General features: G+C 43.0%; 1 protein-coding gene across 1 annotated transcript in view; it reads left to right on the plus strand.

Annotated features, from left to right (window-relative positions):
• LOC124620246 (opioid-binding protein/cell adhesion molecule-like) overlaps nucleotides 1–21,869 on the plus strand; it is a 618,946-nt gene that overhangs the window by 499,863 nt on the left and 97,214 nt on the right. Inside the window, exon 3 of the mRNA XM_047146913.1 lies at nucleotides 15,670–15,877. Within this exon, the coding sequence (XP_047002869.1) occupies nucleotides 15,670–15,877 (208 nt within the window). The remainder of the gene's footprint in view (nucleotides 1–15,669; nucleotides 15,878–21,869) is intronic.

Below are 21,869 nucleotides of genomic sequence, written 5' to 3' on the forward strand. Positions count from 1 at the left end.
GTCATACCACGTACTTATACATTTGTGACTATTACAGCGCCATCTATCACAAAGCGAAAAAAGTGGTACAACTAAAACATTCATATTTCTTTACGTACTACACGAAAAAGTAAAAAAAAATGAGAGTTCCTATTTAAAAAACCGCAGTTGATATCCGTTTGTCCTATGGCAGCACCATCTAGCGGGCCAACCATAGCGCCATCTGGTTTCCCCCTTCAAGCTAGACGAGTTTCGTTCTTTGTAGTTTTTTCGTCTGATGCTTATTTCGTGAGATATTTGGCCCGGTCACTATCAGTGGACCACCCTGTATACATTGCTTTCGCGTGATATAATTACAGACTAGCAGTTTTAAGTTTGTTTCTCGTACATGTAATGTGAGACTTGCTTCTTGCCGAATTTCAGGATTCTACGTCAAGTACCATACAGGTTTCACTTAGAATCTTTTTCACACCGCAGAGGGACCATAGACTTCAGGATGTAACACAATTTTGAAACTGATACGCCTATACTTTCCTGAGAAAAAGGGGTCTTAATAGACCGACGGACAGACTGTCGGAAAACAAATGACAAAAAATTAAGTTTCTCGTGTGAGATAATTACAGATCACCAATTTTAGGATCTTTTCCTCTACTACTCCTGTGGAATGTTACTTCGTGCCAAGTTTCATGTTCCTACGTAAGTTGGACATACCCTATCAGTTTTCATGTGTGAGTTTGAGCATAAATATGGGTGACATAAATGGCCGTATCTTCTGATAGCATTGACGTACAGTCTTGATTTTTTTCCATCGGCAAGCAACTATAGATCTTAGTGTGTGACATAAATTTTAACAAGATATATCTACCGGTTTTGGAGGAAAAAGATTCCAAACAGTCGGACAGACAGACGCACACATAGACGGACAACAAACAGATTATGTAAGGATTTCGTTTTTACCGACTGAGTTACGGAACTCATTAAGAAGGACAAATTCAGGTGCTTAATGAAGCACCTCCAGAATAAAAATTAGTTAATATAGGTTTAGTTCAAGGAAAAGGGGTCTGATTTGTGGTAGGGGATTTGGTGGTCGCCTGTTGGTTAATAATTGGAGGCAGTACGAGCACCAGCCTGCTACAGACTGAGCTGAGGGAGCTCAGTGTAACACGAGTCTTACGAGACGTCGGAACGCTTCCAGCAGCGGCGCAGCTGGTACTAAGCGAGCAAAACTTTCTTCGTCTATTACCGCCTGAACGCCCCACTGCCCCCCCCCCCCCCCCCCTTCGCGCACACTGCCCACCGCACTACAACACTCCATTCGTACCTTCCCTTCCTCTCTTGGGCATCAACAGCTGTAGCGCTTAGCGTGAAACTAAATTTTAGGATGAAAAACAATTTCCTTCAACAGTTTTATTTTTGAAATGATGAAAATATTTAATTTTTGTGGGTCCTTTACGAAGCCACAAACTCTTGAGTGAATGAAACTACTAGTACTGCTCATCTCTAACAATCTTTTTATACCTGGGTTGTTCTCAATCAGTGCTCATCATATATCGTACTCTTAACCCCTTCAGTTCTTTGTTTTTACTTTCATTGCTATCGTAGTCGAAAAAACACTTTCACCTCTACATAGCTTGAATACCATCTTTCTTTTCCATGAGTTATGTTCGGATTGTGTGTGTGTGTGTGTGTGTGTGTGTGTGTGTGTGTGTGTGTGTGTTTGTGTTTGAGTAATAAAGCGATTCCTGGTGGATCGTCAGAGCTAACTGGAACTCTTCTCTGATAAAAAACTTAAATATCCACTGTGAGGAATCGACAATTACTACAAAAAATTCTTCTCGTGCACTACTCCTGTCCCTAGCAGCATTTGCTTCACCTGCTCCCAGCACCTCGTTTTGAAATCAACAAATTTAAAGCCTGTGCACTGTACTTTTGGTTGGTAAATCATTTGTTTGTTGGACGCACTACTTCTGAACCGACAGAAACTGAAGGACTTCAAGCTGCCAATGCTTTGTATCTGACCACTGCCACTAATAATAATAATTATTATTCTAATCCTGCGGACAGCACTATAGTAACAATTACGTATTTACTGTTTTGTCCTGCTGTTTGTTAGTTCGTATATCTGTTTCCAGATGAGTAATGGAGCAAGTTGTGGTCTATGACAAGAACTTGGGAAAGAATTTTCATGAGCATAAGTTTTAATTTTTCTCGCTGGCGCCTCTGTAATGGTGAAAAAGCGTGTTGCCTCGCGAAGTCGCTCTTGGACTCTGCGACGCTTCAGACAGCCAGGTGTCACCATATTAGAAAGAAAGGCCTCAGCTCGGAGTTTCATGAGAGGTGTAAGATGTGATAATGACGTCACATTGGCACCAGATTTCACCCCAATTCTGCGCAACGCCGCCGTGGACCTGTCAGACGATGAGAACGTCGTCACCGCCCCTCTTACCCACATATCACCCCCTCTGACGTCTCTGCTATGGAGGTCAGAACCTCGACACACATGGTTGAAATCATGCGGGTTTCTTATGGGTGGCCGAGGAAAACACTTCAAACACCCTGCCGCTCAGGATAGACATGAAAGGACCTCACGGGGTGGCATAAATGGCGTCAAAGAAACCAATCATTTCCTCGGGGCGTTAATTCCACACATTTCTCGGCTGAAAACGACATTTCGCAGTGCGATGAGCGACAGGAAGATGTTCTTGACAACCTCTAACACTGCTGACACCCTCGCAAGTTTCGACCCGTGCGTAAGGGTGTTATGGTGCTGCATCCCCATTGAAAGTGATCGCACCCCTTTAGGGTGTAGCGCGACCGCAATTTTTTGCTCTCGTGTAAAGGTTGGAACCACCAGCGACCGCTCAAAACCATTCCACGTATTTTTTTAAGTGAGTCGAAGAGCAGCAATAGGTACCTATCCTTTTTGAACCCCCCTCCCCCCTGTATTCGGCCCTCCTGTGGTGTTATCAGGCAGAAATGTAACCTTAACTTACGCATGAATGAAACGGCAAAGAGTATCTTACCCGGAACACATTTATAAAGACGTAAAACCCCACGAAGGAGTGTCCAGGAGAACTCCTAGCATCAGGCGCTAGAGTAACAGCGAGGCTGATTTCGTGTTGAAATTTCTAAAGGTACACTTGTAATGTGCGTTGGTGGCACCGAGGGTTTTGCCGAAATTGAAAATCTAAATTAATTGCTGACCCCATACTTAATTTTGGAGCATGAAATGCACACCGGGCTTTACAGCTTGTATAGTTGTAAGGAGTCAGGCAAATCCAACACCTTCCATGGAATCCCTGACATGATAAGCAAATCCAGTAGTATGTCACATAGCTCTGAATAAATCGTGACATTAAATTAACCAAAGTAATACGAGCAACGAGTGAGCAAATGGAGTACCACAGACAAACACAAGAATGCCTAAATGCATGTCATACTTTCCCACCGTGAGACAGACGCAGTTACGAGGGGAGAAACGAGAACAGAAGCTGAGAGCAGATCCGTGTTAAGCGAGAAGGCCCTACGATAAGGGACGGACGGACACCCACGTCGCCAGCTAACTGCTAGGACCACACCACCCGCAAGTTTTAGCGTGAGACTTTTTCGCGTCTCTGTTACGTCAAGGCCACCCCCCAGCCCATGTTAAAAGCTAGAGCCCTCCAGAAGAAGAGTATATATCTTACGATAACACAAAAAGGGCTACACCACCCGCAAGTTTTAGCGTGAGACCTTTTTCGCGGCTCTGTTACGCTAGGACCACCCCCCAGCCCATCTTAAAAGATAGAGCCCTCCAGAAGAACAGTATAGATCTTACGATAACGCTAAAAGGACCACACCAGCTGCAAGTTTTAGCGTGAGACTTTTTCACGTCTCTTTTACGTTGCAAACTCTAAAAAACATTGCTCCACCATGAAAAATATAACGTTTCTCATTGGATGGACAGAATTTTTGTAGGCGGAGCTTAAGGTTAACATTGAGACCCTGATTGGTCAGATGAAAACACAGCCAGATAGTTTTTTTTTAAACCAACTTCGGTAAATTATAGTAAGGAGAAGTTAGGAGAGAGTTGATTCCGAGAGGGCGAGCTGGACGGAGCTGCGCCGGCCGCCGCCCCCTGACGAACACCGAAAAGGTAATGAACGTACGCGATGCCGCATTTTTGAGCGCATAAAGCTTCACTCAGAACTGCAGAAGTCTCATCTGTTACATCCCCTTTACGTAATACTAGTGCCGATCGTCAATTAAAGCTCATGGTGTTCACATTTGCCACTTTAAGTAAAAATCTGAAACTCGATGATTTTCCTGTTATATAGTTACTGAGAAGCCACATCAGCCACTGTAATTTACAAGTTAGATAAGTAATTAAAGATAATTGAGGGTCACTGTAGACCATTTTGATAGTTTTCTCTTTTGTGAAACTTAATTTAAACGTAGATTATAGATGTGATATGGCATAGGTCATCCTTCGATCCATTGTAGAACTTGGAAACCCATTCAGGGAATATTCGTTCACATTTTAGTTGAACGCAGTTGGTTTTTACCATTCTGTATTAAATCATTTCCTTTTATCAATAGTGCAATTTATAAACAATGTTTTGTGAGTAGAATAAAATTTCCAATGGTAAACTTAGCTGCCTTTTCGACGTTATTTTACCAGCTAACTAAAAATAGGAAAGCCTTGAACCCCTTCCACTAAATTTAGTTAGTATTAAGATTCTTTTACAGGGAGTGCAGTGGAGCTGACGCTGAAATCATTAAGTATTTGGTTATATCATCGCTAGTCTCACTGAACTCTTCTGAATTCTACATATCATGTGTGGTCTGGCGTCTCCTTACCAGCAACAGGTCCCAGGTTCAAACTAGTCAATTCCCTAAAAAACAAGCTCAGAACGTCGTTGCGCGAAGGTGGTAGGGAGACACGATATATAACAAACAGAAACCACGCAGAATGTTTAGATACTATGTAGTGGAACATAATTTCCTTTTAGAAACAAGGTTATTTTTATTCTATGTCCATAACGATAGCATTCGTGTGATGTGACCGCTAAATAGTCCCACTGTACCACCAAAAACGCTGCACTTATGTGATTTACGTTTTGACGACTTCAGCATCGTTACATTTTATATCGGTTACTATTACTTATAATTTGCCTACAATACATGTTATGATCTATCATATACCAAACTTGACAGAGAAGTGCTCCGATTTCATTAATCTCTTGTTGCAAACCACTGAATTTTACTTGATGAACCGTAACGTTTCATGCACCGATGAGGAAAAACAATATTTACAGAAGCGCATACAACAGAGAATCGTATTACCAGTTGTTTACGTATTTTAAGTGCGATTACTGTATGCCTTACCTTGCCATGTTCTGTGAATAGTTCAAATGGCTCTGAGCACTATGGGACTTAATATCTGAGGCCATCAGTCCCCTGGAACTTAGAACTACTTAAACCTAACTAACCTAAGGACAACACACACATCTATGCCCGAGGCAGGATTCGAACCTACGACCGTACCGGTCATGCGTTTCCAGACTGAAGCGCCTATAACCGCTCGACCACTCCGACCGGCGTTCCATGAATGCATGTACGATATATTGACGTGCCATCCGTACCTAAATTTTCTTCCTCAGTTACGTCTATCACTTCGTTCGTAAACAGAGATATGTATAATTGCGTAGGCTTCCGAGGCCAGAGTCAGTCGACATTAAAGTTTTTACATTATGACGCGGTACCAAACCCAGGAAACTTTTATGTCGTCAGAGAAATGTACATTAGAATATGTATAAATGTAAAGAACATATTGCATACATCTACTGTATTTGATGAAGCTGCTATATTTCTGTATAGCGGGCATATGTATCACATTATATGTAAAGAATATGACGATATCCAATCATCTCTGATCATTTTATGTACATAATTTTATCGCCATACCATGTGATTTTCGTAACTGTTCATATGATTGTCACATAAAATGCATACTTGGATTTCTACCTGCAGAGTTTTAATACCGTTTTATAATGTGTGTTTTATGTGTACTACCTTGGCGTTGTGACACATAGATAATTAATTTAGTTGATACTGTAACGCTCTTGTTGTTGTTGGGGTCTTCAGTCATGAGATTGGTTTGATGAAGCTCTCCATGCTACTCTATCCTGTGCAAACTGCTTCATCTCCCAGTACGTACTGCAGCCTACATCCTTCTGAATCTGCTTAGTGTATTGATCTCTTGGTCTCCCTCTAGGATTTTTATTCTCCACGCTGCCCTCCAATACTAAATTGGTTATCCCATGATGCCTCAGAACATGTCCTACCAACCGATCCCTTCTTCTAGTCAAGTTGTTCCACAAACTCCTCTTCTTCCAAATTCTACTCAATACCTCCTCATTAGTTATGTGATCTACCCATCTAATCTTCAGCATTCTTCTGTAGCACCACATTTCGAAAGCTTCTATTCTCTTCTTGTCTAAGCTATTTATCGTCCAAGTTTCACTTCCATACATGGCTACACTCCATACAAATACTTTCAGAAACGACCTCCTGACGTTTAAATCTATACTCGATGTCAACAAATTTCTCTTCTTCAGAAACGCTTTCCTTGCCATTGCCAGTATACATTTTATATCCTCTCTACTTCGACCATCATCACTTATTTTGCTCCCCAAATACCAAAACTCCTTTACTACTTTAAGTGTCTCATTCCCTAATCTAATTCCCTCACCATCACCCGAATTAACTCTACTACATTCCATTATCCTCGTTTTGCTTTTGTTGATGTTCATCTTATATCCTCCTTTCAAGACACTATCTATTCCGTTCAACTTCTCTTCCAAGTCCTTTGCTGTCTCTGAAGGAATTACAATGTCATCGGCAACGTTAAAGGTTTTATTTCTTCTCCATGGATTTTAATACCTACTCCGAATTTTTCTTTTGTTTCCTTTATTGCTTGCTCAATATACAGATTGAATAACATCTGGGAGAGGTTACAATCCTGTCTCACTCCCATCCTAACCACCGCTTCCCTTTCATGCCCCTCGACTCTTATAACTCCCATCTGGTTCCTGTACAAATTGTAAATAGCCTTTCGCTCCCTGTATTATACCCCTGCCACCTTCAGCATTTGAAAGACAGTATTCTAGTCAACATTGTCAAAAGCTTTCTCTAAGTCTACAAATGCTAGAAACGTAGGTTTGCCTTTTCTTAATCTAGCTTCTAAGATAAGTCGTAGGGTTAGTATTGAATCACGTGTTCCAGTATTTCTACGGAATCCAAACTGATCTTCCCTGAGGTCGGCTTCTGTCAGCTTTTCCATTCGCCTGTAAAGAATTCGTGTTAGTATTTTGCAGCCGTGACTTATTAAACTGGTAGTTCGGTAATTTTCACATCTGTCAACACCTGCTTTCTTTGGGATTGGAATTATTATATTTTTATTGATGTTTGAGGGCATATCACCTGGCACATACATTTTGCTCACCAGATGGTAGAGTTTTGTCAGGACTGGCTCTCCCAAGGCTGTCAGTAGTTCTGATGGAATGTTGTCTACTCCCTGGACCTTGTTTCGACTCAGGTCTTTCAGTGCTCTGTCAAACTCTTCACGTAGTATCATATCTCCCATTTCATCTTCATCTACATCCTCTTCCATTTCGTCCTTGTATAGACCCTCTATATACTTCTTCCACCTTTCTGCTTTCACTCCTTTGCTTAGAATTGTTTTTCCATCTGAGCTCTTGACCTTCATACAACTGGTTCTCTTTTCTCCAAAGGTCTCTTTAATTTTCCTGTAGTCAGTATCTATCTTACCGCTAGTGAGATAAGCCTCTACATCCCTACATTTGTCCTGTAGCCATCCCTGCTTATCCATTTTCCACTTCCACTCGATCTCATTTTTGAGACGTTTGTATTCCTTTTTGCCTGCTTCGTTCACTGCATTTTTTATTTTCTCCTTTCATCGATTGAATTCAATATTTCTTCTGTCACCCAAGGATTTCTATTAGCCCTCGTCTTTTTACCTACTTGATCTTCTGCTGCCTTCACTACTTCATCGCTCAAAGCTACCCATTGTTCTTGTACTGTATTTCTTTCACCCATTCTTGTCAACAGTTGCCTTATGCTCTTTCTGAAACCCTCTACAACCTCTGGTTTAGTCAGTTTATCCAGGTCCCATCTCCTTAAATTCCCACCTTTTTGCAGTTTCTTCAGTTTTAATCTGCAGTTCATAACCAATAGATTGTGGTCAGAGTCCACATCTGCCCCTGGAAATGTCTTACAATTTAAAACCTGGTTCCTAATTCTCTGTCTTACCATTAGATAATCTATCTGAAACCTGTCAGTATCTCCATTCTTCTTCCATGTATGCAGTCTTCTTTTATGATTCTTCAACCAGGTGTTAGCTAGTATTAAGTTGTGCTCTGTGCAAAATTCTACCAGGCGGCTTCCTCTTTTATTTCTTACCCCCAAACCAGATTCAGCTACTACGTTTCATTCTCTTCCTTTTCCTACTACCGAATTCCAGTCACCCATGACTAATAAATTTTCGTTTCCCTTCACTATCTGAATAATTTTTTTATCTCATCATTCATTTCTTCAATTTCATCGTCATCTGCAGAGCTAGTTGGCATATAAACTTGTACTACTTTAGTAGGTGCGGGCTTCGTGTCTATCTTGGCCACAACAATGTGTTCACTATGCCGTTTGTAGTGGCTTACCCGTACTCCTATTTTTTTATTCACTATTAAACCTACTCCTGCTTTACCTCTATTTGATTTTGTATTTATGACCCTGTATTCACCTGACCAAAAGTCTTGTTCCTCCTGCCACCGAACTTCACTAATTCCCACTATAATTTTAACCTATCCACTTCCCTTTTTAAATTTTCTAACCTACTTGCCCGATTAAGGGATCTGACTTTCCACGCTCCGATCCGTAGAACGCTAGTTTTCTTTCTCCTGATAACGACGTCCTTCTGAGTAGTCCGCGCCCGGAGATCCGAATGGGGGACTATTTTACCTCCGGAATATTTTACTCAAGAGGACGCCATCATCATTTAACCATACAGTAAAGCTGCATGCCCTCGGGAAAAATTACGGCTGTAGTTTCCCCTTGCTTTCAGCCGTTCGCAGTGCCAGCACAGCGAGGCCGTTTTGGTTAGTGTTTCAAGGCCAGATCAGTCAATCATCCAGACTGTTGCCCCTGCAACTACTGAAAAGGCTGCTGCCCCTCTTCAGGAACCACACGATTGTCTGGCCTCTCAACAGATACCCCTACGTTATGATTGCACCTACGGTACGGCTATCTGTATCGCTGAGGCACGTAAGCCTCCCCACCCACGCAAGGTCTATGGTTCGTTGGGGAGATTGTAAGGTATGTTTCGTAAAATTTGTTTTTAGACATAAGATTCAATTTTTTTTTTTAGATGCTGGAAAATGACTTAGAATCGAAATCGACCAATCGCACTGCAAATAGTGGATAACTATACAACTTATTACGAACAATGTTTCCTTTCACATTGTCACTCATGATACATCGAAGGCTTTCACAGCTCATGTTTACTTACAACATCATGTCTGAGAGCCTGCTGCCGATGTATACATCTATTTATTAACGTTTCATCTCGATCTCTACGATACATCTGCCGAATATCGATTTATGTCTGAAGACGTTGCCTGCAGATGAAGAGGAAACGTTGCAAATAATTTTATCTCTGGTGGGGCAAAAGGTATTTCCCATTGTAAAACAAAGATAACATTAATTTTATCTTGTTTCGTTAATGATAATTTTAGATACAAACACTAGAGTGCACTGCTATATTCTTTTTCCTGTCATTATTGATACAAACAGCAGAGTGCGTTGCTATTAAATGAATCATCTCTGACATTGCCCATTGTCTATTCTAACCTTTTGCGAAAATGTTTTCCAATGAAAAAACAAGGTTTCGTTTAAAAACGTGGTGCAAAGGGAATTATAATTTAATAATAAATAAGTCGAATAATAATTTCAACGCTGTTCCATCCGTAAGGAAGTGAGTTAACTACACACATCAAAAGAGTTGTGCATCACCCTGGTTCCCAGAACTCCTGAATATCGACGTAGACTGTGTATATTGTATAAAAGACACGGTCCCTTTGACTCTTCATAGATGTCACTAAACCCGCCCAAAGATGTAAACAACCATGCATGAGCAGCGCCTATCAGACGGAGGGGATCCGACAGCCGATCAGTTCCAGCCATTCCACCAGGAACGAGGTACACGGCTAGTGTTGTCTGTAGTGCATCCATACCTAGACGGTCAATACCGTGGTTCGATAACGTCCGCATTGTTACTTTGTGCCAGGAAGGGCTCTCAACAAGGGAAGTGTCCAGGCGTCTTGGAGTGAACCAAAGGGATGTTGTTCGGACATGGAGGAGATGCAGAGAGACAGGAACTGTCGATGATATGCCTCGGTCAGGCCGCCCAAGGGCTGCTACTGCAGCGGATGACCGCTACCAACACGTCGTGTTACGACTCAAACTGCGCGCAAGAGGCTGCATGATGCGCAACTTCACTCGCGATGGCGAGATCCATCTTTGAAATCACGACACCATGCAGCGCGGGGTACAGATGGGCCCAACACCACTGCGAATGGACCGCTCAGGATTGGCATCACGTTCTCTTTATCGATGCCTTCAACCGACAATCGTCGGAGACGTGTTTAGAGGCGACCCGGTCAGCCTGAACGCCTTAGGCACACTGTCCAGCGAGTGCAGCAAGGTGGAGGTTCCCTGCTGTTTTGGGGTGACATTACGTGGGGCTGACGTACGTCACCGTTGGTCATGGAAGGCGCCGTAACGGCTGAACGATACGTGAATGCCATCCACCGACCGACAGTGCAATCATATCGGCAGCACGATGGCGAGGCATTCGTCTTGATGGACGACAATCTGCGCCCCCATCATGTGAATTTCCTTCAGGATAACGACATCGCTCGACTAGAGTTGTCAGCATGTTCTGCAGACATGAACCCTATCGAACATGCCTGGGACAGATTGAAAAGGGCTGTTTACGGACGACGTGACCCACAATCCACTCTGAGGAAACTAGGACGAATCGCCGTTGAGGAGTGGGACTACTTGGACCAACAGTGCCTTGAAGAACTTGTGGATAGTATGCCACGACGAATCCAGGCATCCATCAATGCAAGAGGACGTGGTACTGGGTATTAGAGGTACCGGTGTATACAGCAATCTGGACCAGCACCTCTGAAGGTCTCGCTGTATGATGGTACAACATTGCACTGTGTGGTTTTCATGAGCAATAAAAAGGGCGGAAATTATGTTTATGTTGATCTCTATTCCTATTTTCTGTACCGGTTCCGGAATTCTCGAGACCGAGGTGAAGCTAAACATTTTGATGTGTGTATTTCAGAAGCGTTTTGGGAAAAGTGGATTTTCAACGAACTGCTTGAAGTTTTATGGGCGGTTATGCAGAGGAGATAAGGTCTACTAGTGTGCTGCCTCTCGAATACGACGACTGTAGAACTTGTGTACAGAGAATTTTACGTAAATGCAAATTTCGTATATTACATACCTCGAATGTGGAAAAAAAAGAAAACCTTTCTTCAGCGTCCCAGGTCTTGGGACGAAATGTAACAACGAAGTGGATGACAGTTCAGTCCTGTAGCTTCAAAGAAGTGTTCAGTTATTTCACAATTACGGTCGAATTTGTATTCGATTTGCTAATGGTGTGTAGCGACTTCTGGCGCTCCCTGTACATCTACCACGAGCGCGTAAGATTTAACTGAATATTGGAACCGTAGTATAATACTTTAGCAATGTGGTTCCAGAAAAAAAGTAATGCTAGATAATGCACTGTTACATTGTAAACTTCCCAGTAAGTAGAATTTGGTAACTATTTTTAGAGACTTTTGGCGCACCCTGTACATCGACCACGACCTCTAACGCGTATGTTTTAACTGAAGTGTTGGAACCGTAGTATGATATTTCAGAAATAGAAACTAGTATTGCTAAATGATATAATGTTATATGGTGATTATATAATAATAAATGTCACAGTAAGTTTCAGAATGAGATACTGTAGTAATAATAGTTTTCCCATACATGATATCGCTGAGCCTCTCTTACTTTGCCGGCCGAAGTGGCCGTGCGGTTAAAGGCGCTGCAGTCTGGAACCGCAAGACCGCTACGGTCGCAGGTTCGAATCCTGCCTCGGGCATGGATGTTTGTGATGTCCTTAAGTTAGTTAGGTTTAACTAGTTCTAAGTTCTAGGGGACTAATGACCTCAGCAGTTGAGTCCCATAGTGCTCAGAGCCATTTGAACCATCTCTCTTACTTTGAATTACGATGCAAAATCCGTTTGAAAATGCAGGCACCGTGGCGACTACATCCATTATGAAATACATTAAATGTACTCGCACCTGCGAATATGGACAAGAGTCAGCTGTATCATGAATGACGACAGTGAAAATTTGCACCGAACAACGCTTTTCCGCCGGCCGCGGTGGCCGAGCGCTTCTAGGGCTTCAGTCTGGAACCGCGCGACTGCTACGGTCGCAGGTTCGAATCCTGCCTCGGGCATGGATGTGTGCGATGTCGTTACGTTAGTTAGGTATAAGTAGTTTTAATTTCTAGGGGACTGATGACCTCAGATGTTAAGTCCCATAGTGCTCAGAGCCATTTGAACCATTTCAACGCTTTTCGGCTTGTGAGGAGCGGTCGCCTTATCATTTGGGTATCCCAGCACGACTCACGGCCGCACCAAAACTTCCATATGTCCTCAATCACACGTGTACAACCTGCATTCGTACATCAATTACATACAGGTCAGACATTTTAATTGAAAGTCGCTTGCGCGGTGTCGTTGGATAAGTACGATATTGCAGTGCCTATGGTACTCTGAATTAAAATACAAAGTCCCTTTTGATATGCCGTAAGTCGTGCAGGAGTAGTCAAATGGCAAGGCGACCGCTCGGGGTAAGTGGGAAATCTGTTTTCGGATCCTGGTCCGGCACATATTTTCTCTGTCGTCATTCCATTATACGGTTGACTGTTGTCCACATTCGCAATTGTGAGTACAATTAAAGTTTTCACACATGTTACTGATTCAGTACAATTTCGTCGTCAGAATGCTTGTTAGTGATTTTACAGTTGTACTCAACTACTTCATATTGTCCACGTTTCTCATCGTTAATGAACGTGTCTGCTAATCTCAGCACTAAAATTGTTTGATACATGAAAAGTGGGTTGGTGCTTTAGTCATGTTGTCGTCGTGCAACCTGTCAAATGACTTATCCAGCCAGTTATAGACGTATTTTCGCCGCGCGGGATTAGCCGAGCGGATCATGATATAACCGAAGTGCAATCGACTGGATAGCATTATTTTAATGACGGAAACGTGTATCTTTTGGAGAATTAAGAACATATCGAAATTGTAGTGTTGGCAGAAGCGCCAACACTGTGTTGCTAGAGGAGGCCGAAATGCACGCGTTTAATTACACGCTGACTGGCGTGAGGTCTGGAACAGGACAATATCTTCAGAATTGCAAATAAAGTACGTAGATGATGAAATACTTAACTTTAATCCACAATTGTAGAACATCTCTCTTGATGATACATGCTTCACATAATAAATATCAATTGAATACGGCGCCTTGCTAGGTCGTAGCAAATGACGTAGCTGAAGGCTATGCTAACTATGCTAGTTGTCAGTGAACCTTTGCTATGAACGTCGGCTGTACAACTGGGGCGAGTGCTAGTACGTCTCTCTAGACCTGCCGTGTGGTGGCGCTCGGTCTGCGATCACCTAGCAAGTGTGGTGTCTGGCGGTGGCACCACAGAAATCACTTCGTAGTTCTCCATACTTGTCTCAAGAAGGCAAGTTTAATGTTCAATCAAATAGCTCATATAGTTCATCGAGTGGAGCAAAGCCCGGGATGAGCGTGACAAGATTAGGATTAATTAGCGTGGGGCTTAGGGCATTAGTTGGTACGGGATATTCGTTCCATAAAATGTACGAGGCGCTTGTACCAATTTTAAACAAGGGAACTGGTGCAGAATCTTTTGTGTTGAAGTCACTTCCCGATGTAGCGACTACACGTTCGGTTGTAAGTCCGACGGACAACACAGGATTAAAACTGAAACTGTTTCAGTACCAGACTTGCCCATTTGTTGCAAAGTTCGTGCCTTTCTTGATTACCATGAATTTTCTTATGACGTCGTTGAAGTATACCCAGTTTTGCGACAGGAAATAAAGTGGTCTCATTATAAAATGGTTCCAATGCTCCTAGACCAAGTTGAAGATGGACCAGCAGCTGAATGAAACTTCAATGATTATTTCGGCACTTATGTCGTATCTTTATGAAAGAGACCAGACTTTACAAGATGTCGTCAAATTTTATCCCAGTATTGAGTACAAAGATGATAATGGAACTGTCAACAAGGAGATAATGAATTGTTATTTCCTAACGTTTCATGGAAATATCCCTAAAGATAGGACAAAGGAAGATATCTTGCTTGAAAGGAAATGGAGAAAATGGGTTGATGACGTGTTAGTTCATACCTTATCACCAAATGTGTGCCGAACAAGAGCCGAAGCTTTCAAAGCATTCAACTAGTTTTCAGAGTTGGGGAGTGAGACGAACTGTTTCCAGCATGGGAAAGGTTTATCATGGCGTATGTTGGTGCTGTTGCAATGTGGATTATTGGTAAGAGATTGAAGAGAAGGCATAACCTGAAAGACGATGGTAGGCAGTCTCTCTATGATGAATGAAATTTTTGGATAAAAACCATAAAGAAACAAGGGACACCATTTCTGGGAGGAAGCAGACCAAACTTAGCTTATTTGGCTGTGAGTGGTGCTCTGACTTGTATAGAAGGTTGTAATGCTTTTGCGGACCTTCTCGCAAACACGAAGATAGGACCGTGGTACAGTGCAATGAATCAGTTCAGAATCATGCAGGAAGTGTCGCAATGAGCAGTTGATGATAACCTTACTGACTGCCAATAGTGACATTTTAAGATTATACACGCGAAACATTTCTGATCATTGTGGAAAATAGTCATTATTATGTGCAGCCATGCATTAATAAATGCAGAGTTACTACCAGTGAGTCAGTTTTGTTGAGGATATGTTAACGTGCATCGGTTATGGTTGTAACCCAGTGGCACAATTATTTGGAAAGTTTGTGATTTATATTTTATTGCATGGTAAAATAATCAAGATTGAAAGAGCTTTGTTCCTATTTTTAAGTTCCTGTTTATGTGATTTAGTTAAGGAAACTTTTTCAGGAATAATATTTATAATGACTGCTTGCTAATGTACAAAGAACAATAACAGTTATGAAGAAAAAAAAGGCGGTCTAAGGCGCTGCAGTCATGGACTGTGCGGCTGGTCCCGGCCGAGGTACGAGTCCTCCCTCGTTCATGGATGTGTGTGTTTGTCCTTAGGATAATTTAGGTTAAGTAGTGTGTAAGCTTAGGGACTGATGACATTAGTAGTTAACACCCATAAGATTTCAAACACATTTTGAACATCGACGTATTTTCATTTTAAAATTCGAACAGTGACTGGTTTATAATCTTCACTCTTCTAATGACGCTGAACGTCTAGTCCGGCCCAAGTGCTGACTGTGGTGGAGGTAGGGGAGAGAGTCGCTGTGGTGAGGTAACACTTGGTCCGCCCGCAGGTGTCGTGGGTGCGCCACCGGGACCTGCACATCCTGACGGTGGGCTCGTACACGTACTCGAGCGACCAGCGCATCAGCGCGTCGCGCGTCGGGCCCGCCGAGTGGCAGCTGGAGATACGCTGGGTGACCCACCGCGACACCGGGGTGTACGAGTGCCAGGTCAGCTCGCTGCCCATCATGGCGCTGCAGGTGCGCCTCGACGTCGTCGGTGAGTACCCAGCGGGCACGCCAAACCTCTCTTGGCCCGAATATTTTACTCGATCACAGCAAAAGTCGTGTATGTTGTCGTAGATCAGATGCTTGAAGGTTAGTTTGATGAATCATCCAGACCCTTTCCCGACTAACTTTTGAAATCGGCTGCTGGTCTTATTTAGGAACCAAATGTGATAATTACGCCCGGCTGGGGTGGCCGAGCGGTTCTAGTCGCTACAGTCTGGAACCGCGCGACCGCTACGGTCGCAGGTTCGAATCCTGCCACGGGCATGGATGTGTGTGATGTCCTTAGGTTACTTAGGTTTGAGTAGTTCTAAGTTCTAGGGGACTGATGACCTCAGAAGTTAAGTCCCATAGGGCTCAGAGCCATTTGATATTTACAGAGCAATAAGTCTGTTGAACACTGGCTGTAAATAACATGCACGTATAGTTAATAACAGACTCTAAGAACAGTTGGCGCCCCCTTACTGGAGAAAATTGTTCAAATGGCTCTGAGCACTATGGGACTTAACATCTGACGTCATCAGTCCCCTAGAACTTAGAACTACTTAAACCTAACTAACCAAAGAACATCACACACATCCATGCCCCAGGCAGGATTCGAACCTGATCCGTAGCGGTCGCGCGGTTCCAGGCTGAAGGGTCTTGAACCGCTCGGCCACACCAGCCGGCTACTGGAGAAACAAAATGGGTTTAGCACGTGGCGATCATGCAGCTACAGTATTACAATAGGGCGATAGATAACTGAAAAACGACGAAAACATAATCTGGAGACTCATGTTGCATTTGCATATTATAAAAATGCCGTCGGTAGAATGAGTACGTATATGTTATGGACTATGATGGAAAGAAGAGCTTATCCTAAACATTTATTGTAAGTTACACTTGTTTTGGCGTTAAATGGTTCAAATGGCTCTGAGCACTATGGGACGCAACTGCTGAGGTCATTAGTCCCCTAGAACTTAGAACTAGTTAAACCTAACTAACCTAAGGACATCACAAACATCCATGCCCGAGGCAGGATTCGAACCTGCGACCGTAGCGGTCTTGCGGTTCCAGACTGCAGCGCCTTTAACCGCACGGCCACTTCGGCCGGCTTGGCGTTAAATAACAAAGTTTTAATTAAAACAGACAAAGGGAGGACAGGACCATACAAATTTATAGAGAAGTATGAAAATGTTTCAGTCTCTCACCTACTTTACTTAATATGTATTCTGACTACATTGTTAGACAATGGAAACGAGAAGTTTACCCAGAAACGAAATTAATTCCACCCAGGAATGGAATTAACTCCTACAGTCACACATTTAAATACTATAATCTTCGCTGGTGAATAAATGTAATGTTACAAATGAAGGAGGATGTTTTACAATTTCTTCTGCATCATTTGGATAATAGGCAAACTCCATAGCTCAGAAACATATATGCATATTGTAAGGCTCACCGGCCATTTGATCATCATCTTCTGTGCGGATGAAGATGATAACTCTTACGAAAATCGGCAAAAAAGCCGCGAGCAACGAGTATAATGATTAGGGGCACTATGAATATGGTGCGAGACTACAAATTGGGAATGTGGGCCTCACGGGAGGCGTGCCAGAGATACGTCCTTGCAGACGCACTATCCTCTGTGTCCTCGGTGGCTCAGATGGACTGCCGTCACGGTAGCTCAGCGTCAGAGTGTTAGCTGCTCTCTGTCATAAAAAAAGAACTGAGTTAATCTGTCAACGATTTACTTAAACGGCCGGCCAGGGTCGCCGTGCGGTTCTAAGCACTACAGTCTGGAACCGCGCGACCACTACGGTCGCAGGTTCGAATCCTGCCTCGGGCATGGATGTGTGTGATGTCCTTAGGTTAGTTAGGTTTAAGTAGTTCTAAGTTGTAGAGGACTGATGGCCTCAGACGTTATGTCCCGTAGTGCCCAGAGCCATTTGAACCATTTTGTACTTAAACGGGTGTCTTATGACGTCCGCCCCGAGAAGATGCAACGAACTAAAGCAAATAAAATGAGATTAAAAAAAATGAAAAACATTGGATAGATTGTTTGCCATGTAAGCAGGAGATCTCGGGTTCGAGTACCGGTCGGGGTATACATTTTCAACTATCCACGTTGACTTATGTCAACGCCTGTAGGCAGCTAGGGGTACTCATTTCATTGAAAAATTATCTTATTTGTAGTAAAATATCCAGTGCGTTCTAAAATAATGCTCGTTCGAAAATCAGTTGAACAGGTATCACATTTCGAGTTATTAGGTTGTGATGCAAGTGATGATTATGATACTGACATTTGCTATACGTTAAACAAGTTTCAAATGATATGTGGCAGAAAATGCAGAACATAAGCCAGTAAAACAGTGAAAGACACAAAGACAAACATCTAGAAACGAATGGCAACACCTACGTTTACATAAGGAAGTGAAACTTGCGCAATAACTAACAAAGTCCGAAGAAAGATACAGTCCGTTGAATTGAAAGTTTTAGTACTCCGACGAATCAAATTCAGAATTGTGAAACAATGAAGATTTAAATATATTCTGCGTGGTGACTATTTATTGATACAATGAAAGTGTCTGCAAATACACTACTGGCCATTAAAATTGCTACACCACGAAGATGTCGTGCTACAAATGCGAAATTTAACCACAGGAACAAGACGCTGTGATATGCAAACGATTAGCTTTTCAGAGCATTCACACAAGGTTAGCGCCGGTGGAGACACCTACAACGTGCTGACATAATGAAAGTTTCCAATCGATTTCTCATACACAAACAGCAGTTGACCGGCGTTGCCTGGTGAAACGTTGTTGTGATGCCTCGTGTAAGGAGGAGAAATGCGTACCATCACGTTTCCGACTTTGATAAAGGTCAGATTGTAGCCTATCGCGATTGCGGTTTATCGTATTGCGACATTGCTGCTCGCGTTGGTCGAGATCCAATGACTGTTAGCAGAATATGGAATCGGTGGGTTCAGGAGGGTAATACGGAACGTCTTGCTGGATCCCAACGGCCTCGTATCACTAACAGTCGAGATGACAGGCATCTTATCCGCATGGCTGTAACGGATCGTGCAGCCACGTCTCGATCCCTGAGTCAACAGATGGGGATGTTTGCAAGACGACAACCATCTGCACGAACAAATTCACGACGTTTGCAGGATCAAGGACTATCAGCTCGGAGACCGTGGCTGCGGTTACCCTTGACGCTGCATCACAAACAGGAGCGCCTACGATGGTGTACTTAACGACGAACCTGAGTGCACGAATGGAAGAACGTCATTTTTTCGGATGAATCCAGGTTCTGTTTACAGCATCATGATGGTCGCATCCGTGGTTGGCGACATCGCGGTGAATGCAGATTGGAAGCGTGTATTCGTCATCGCCATACTGGCGTATCACTCGGCGTGATAGTACGGGGTGCCATTGGTTACCCGTCTCGGTCACCTGTTGTTCGCACTGACGGCACTTCTAACAGTGGACGTTACATTTCAGATGTGTTACGACCCGTGGCCCTACCCTTCATTCGATCCCTGCGAAACCCTACATTTCAGCAGGATAATGCAGGGCCGCATATTGCAGGTCCTGTAGGGGCCTTTCTGGATACAGAAAATGTTCGACTGCTGCCCTGGCCAGCACATTCTCCAGATCTCTCACCAACTGAAAACGTCTGGTCAATGGCGGCCGAGGAAATGGCTCGTCACAATTCGCCAGTCACTATTCTTGATGTACTGTGGTCTCGTGTTGAAGCTGCATGGGTAGCTGTACCTGTACATACCATCCAAGCTCTGTCTGACTCAATGCCCAGGCGTATCAAGGCCTTTATTACGGCCAGAGGTGGTTGTTCTGATTACTGATTTCTCAGGATCTACGCACCCAAATTGCGTGAAAATGTAATCACATATCATTTCTAGTACAATGTATTTGTCCAATGAGTACCCGTTTATCATGCGCATTTCTTCTTGGTGTAGCAATTTTAATGGCCAGTAGTGTAGTACTAACCAATAGAGATACCCCAAATATAGTCAGTACAGTAAATCTGAAAAAATAGGGCAAGGTTCTAACTGACTCATAAAGTAATCAACAGAAATTCGTCAGTAAAATTCCTCTGGGCTGTTGACTGCAGAGTCAGTACATAAAAATGTCCGACGTTTCGGCCTCTATTGCAAGTGGCTTTTTGCTCAGGGCTTTTTGCTGAGCTGACTATGGTTCAAATGGCTCTGAGCACTATGGGACTTAACATCTATGGTCATCAGTCCCCTAGAACTTAGGACTACTTGAACCGAACTAACCTAAGGACATCACACAACACCCAATCATCACGAGGCAAAGAAAATCCCTGATCCCGCCGGGATCTTTGTGATGGTCTGGGTAGATGTCTGTCTGTTACACATTACGACCCTCTTCAACTATCGGTGGTCTCTTTCATATAACCGACGACGTCGGCCTGTACACTTTTATACTGTACGTGTCCCTTCACGTTTCCACTTCAGTATCACATCGGAAACAGTGGACGTAGGGATGTTTACGAGTGTGGAAATCTCGCGTTCAGACGTATGATACAAGTGACACCTAATCACCTAACGAAGTTCGAAGTCTGTGAGTTCCGCGGAACGCCCCATTCTGCTCTCTTCATGGCCTGGAGGAATTAACATTTTTTTAACTTGATTATGGGTAAACACTCATTAACGTACTCGTTAAAACAATCTGACTGAAACACTTACAAATTAAGCCAAAATATCAACTGACCCAACTATTAGTGCATACCTGGCTGTTACGAACAATGCCCAAGAAGTGATTCGTGCTAGTTGCTGCTTGTGGGGTGCTCATCTAGGTGGATATGTGTCGGCGCTACTCTGGGAGCAACGCTGACGAACTATAAACTAGGAAAGTGATTTATTGCTCATTATTGCACAGAAAATAGCAGAAAACTCAATTCTTTATAAAGCATCAACTGTTGTTGTTGTTGTGGTATTCAGTCCAGAGATTGGTCTGATGAAGCTCTCCATGCTACTCTATCCTGTACAAGGTTCTTAGTCTCCCAGTACCTACTGCAACCTACATCTTTCTGAATCTGTTTGGTGTATTCATCTCTTGGTCTCCCTCTACGATTTTTACCATGTACGCTGCCCTCCAATACCAAACTGGTGATTCCTTGATGCCTCAGAATATGCCCTGCCAACCGATCCCGTCTTCTAGTCAAGTTGTGCCACAAATATCTTTTCTCTCCAGTTCCATTTAATATCTCCTCATTAGTTACGTGATCTACCAATCTAATCCTCAGCATTCTTCTGCAGCACCACGTTTCGAAAGCTTCTATTCTCTCCTTGTCCAAACTATTTATCGTCAGTTTTTCACTTCCATGCACGGCTACACTCCATACAAATACTTTCAGAGACGACTTCCTGACACTTAAACCTGTACTCGATGTTAACAAATTTCTCTTCTTCAGGAACGCTTTCCTTGCCATTGCCAGTCTACATTTTATATCCTCTCTACTTCGACCATCATCAGTTATATTGCTTCCCAAATAGCAAAACTCAATCACTACTTTAAGTGTCTCATTTCCTAATCTAATACCCTCAGCATCACCCGTCTTAATTCGACTACATTCCATTATCCTCGTTTTGCTTTTGTTGATGTTCATCTTATATCCTTCTTTCAAGACACTGTCCATTTCGTTCAACTGCTCTTCATGGTCCTTTGCTGTCTCTGAAGAACTACGATGTCATCGGCGAACCTCGAAGTTTTTATTTCTTCTCCATGGATTTTAATTCCTACTCCGAATTTTTCTTCCGTTTCCTTTACGGCTTGCTCAATATACACACTGAATAACATCTGGGATAGGCTACAGCCCTGTCTCACTCCCTTGCCAACCACTGCTTCCCTTTCATGCCCCTTGACCCTTATAACTGCCTTTTGGTTTCTGTAGAATTTGAAAGAGAGTATTCCAGTTAACATTGTCATAAGCTTTCTCTAAGGCTACAAATGCTA

The sequence above is a fragment of the Schistocerca americana genome, chromosome 6 (genome assembly GCF_021461395.2).
Source record: "Schistocerca americana isolate TAMUIC-IGC-003095 chromosome 6, iqSchAmer2.1, whole genome shotgun sequence".
In the NCBI taxonomy this organism is placed as follows: Eukaryota; Metazoa; Arthropoda; class Insecta; order Orthoptera; family Acrididae; genus Schistocerca; species Schistocerca americana.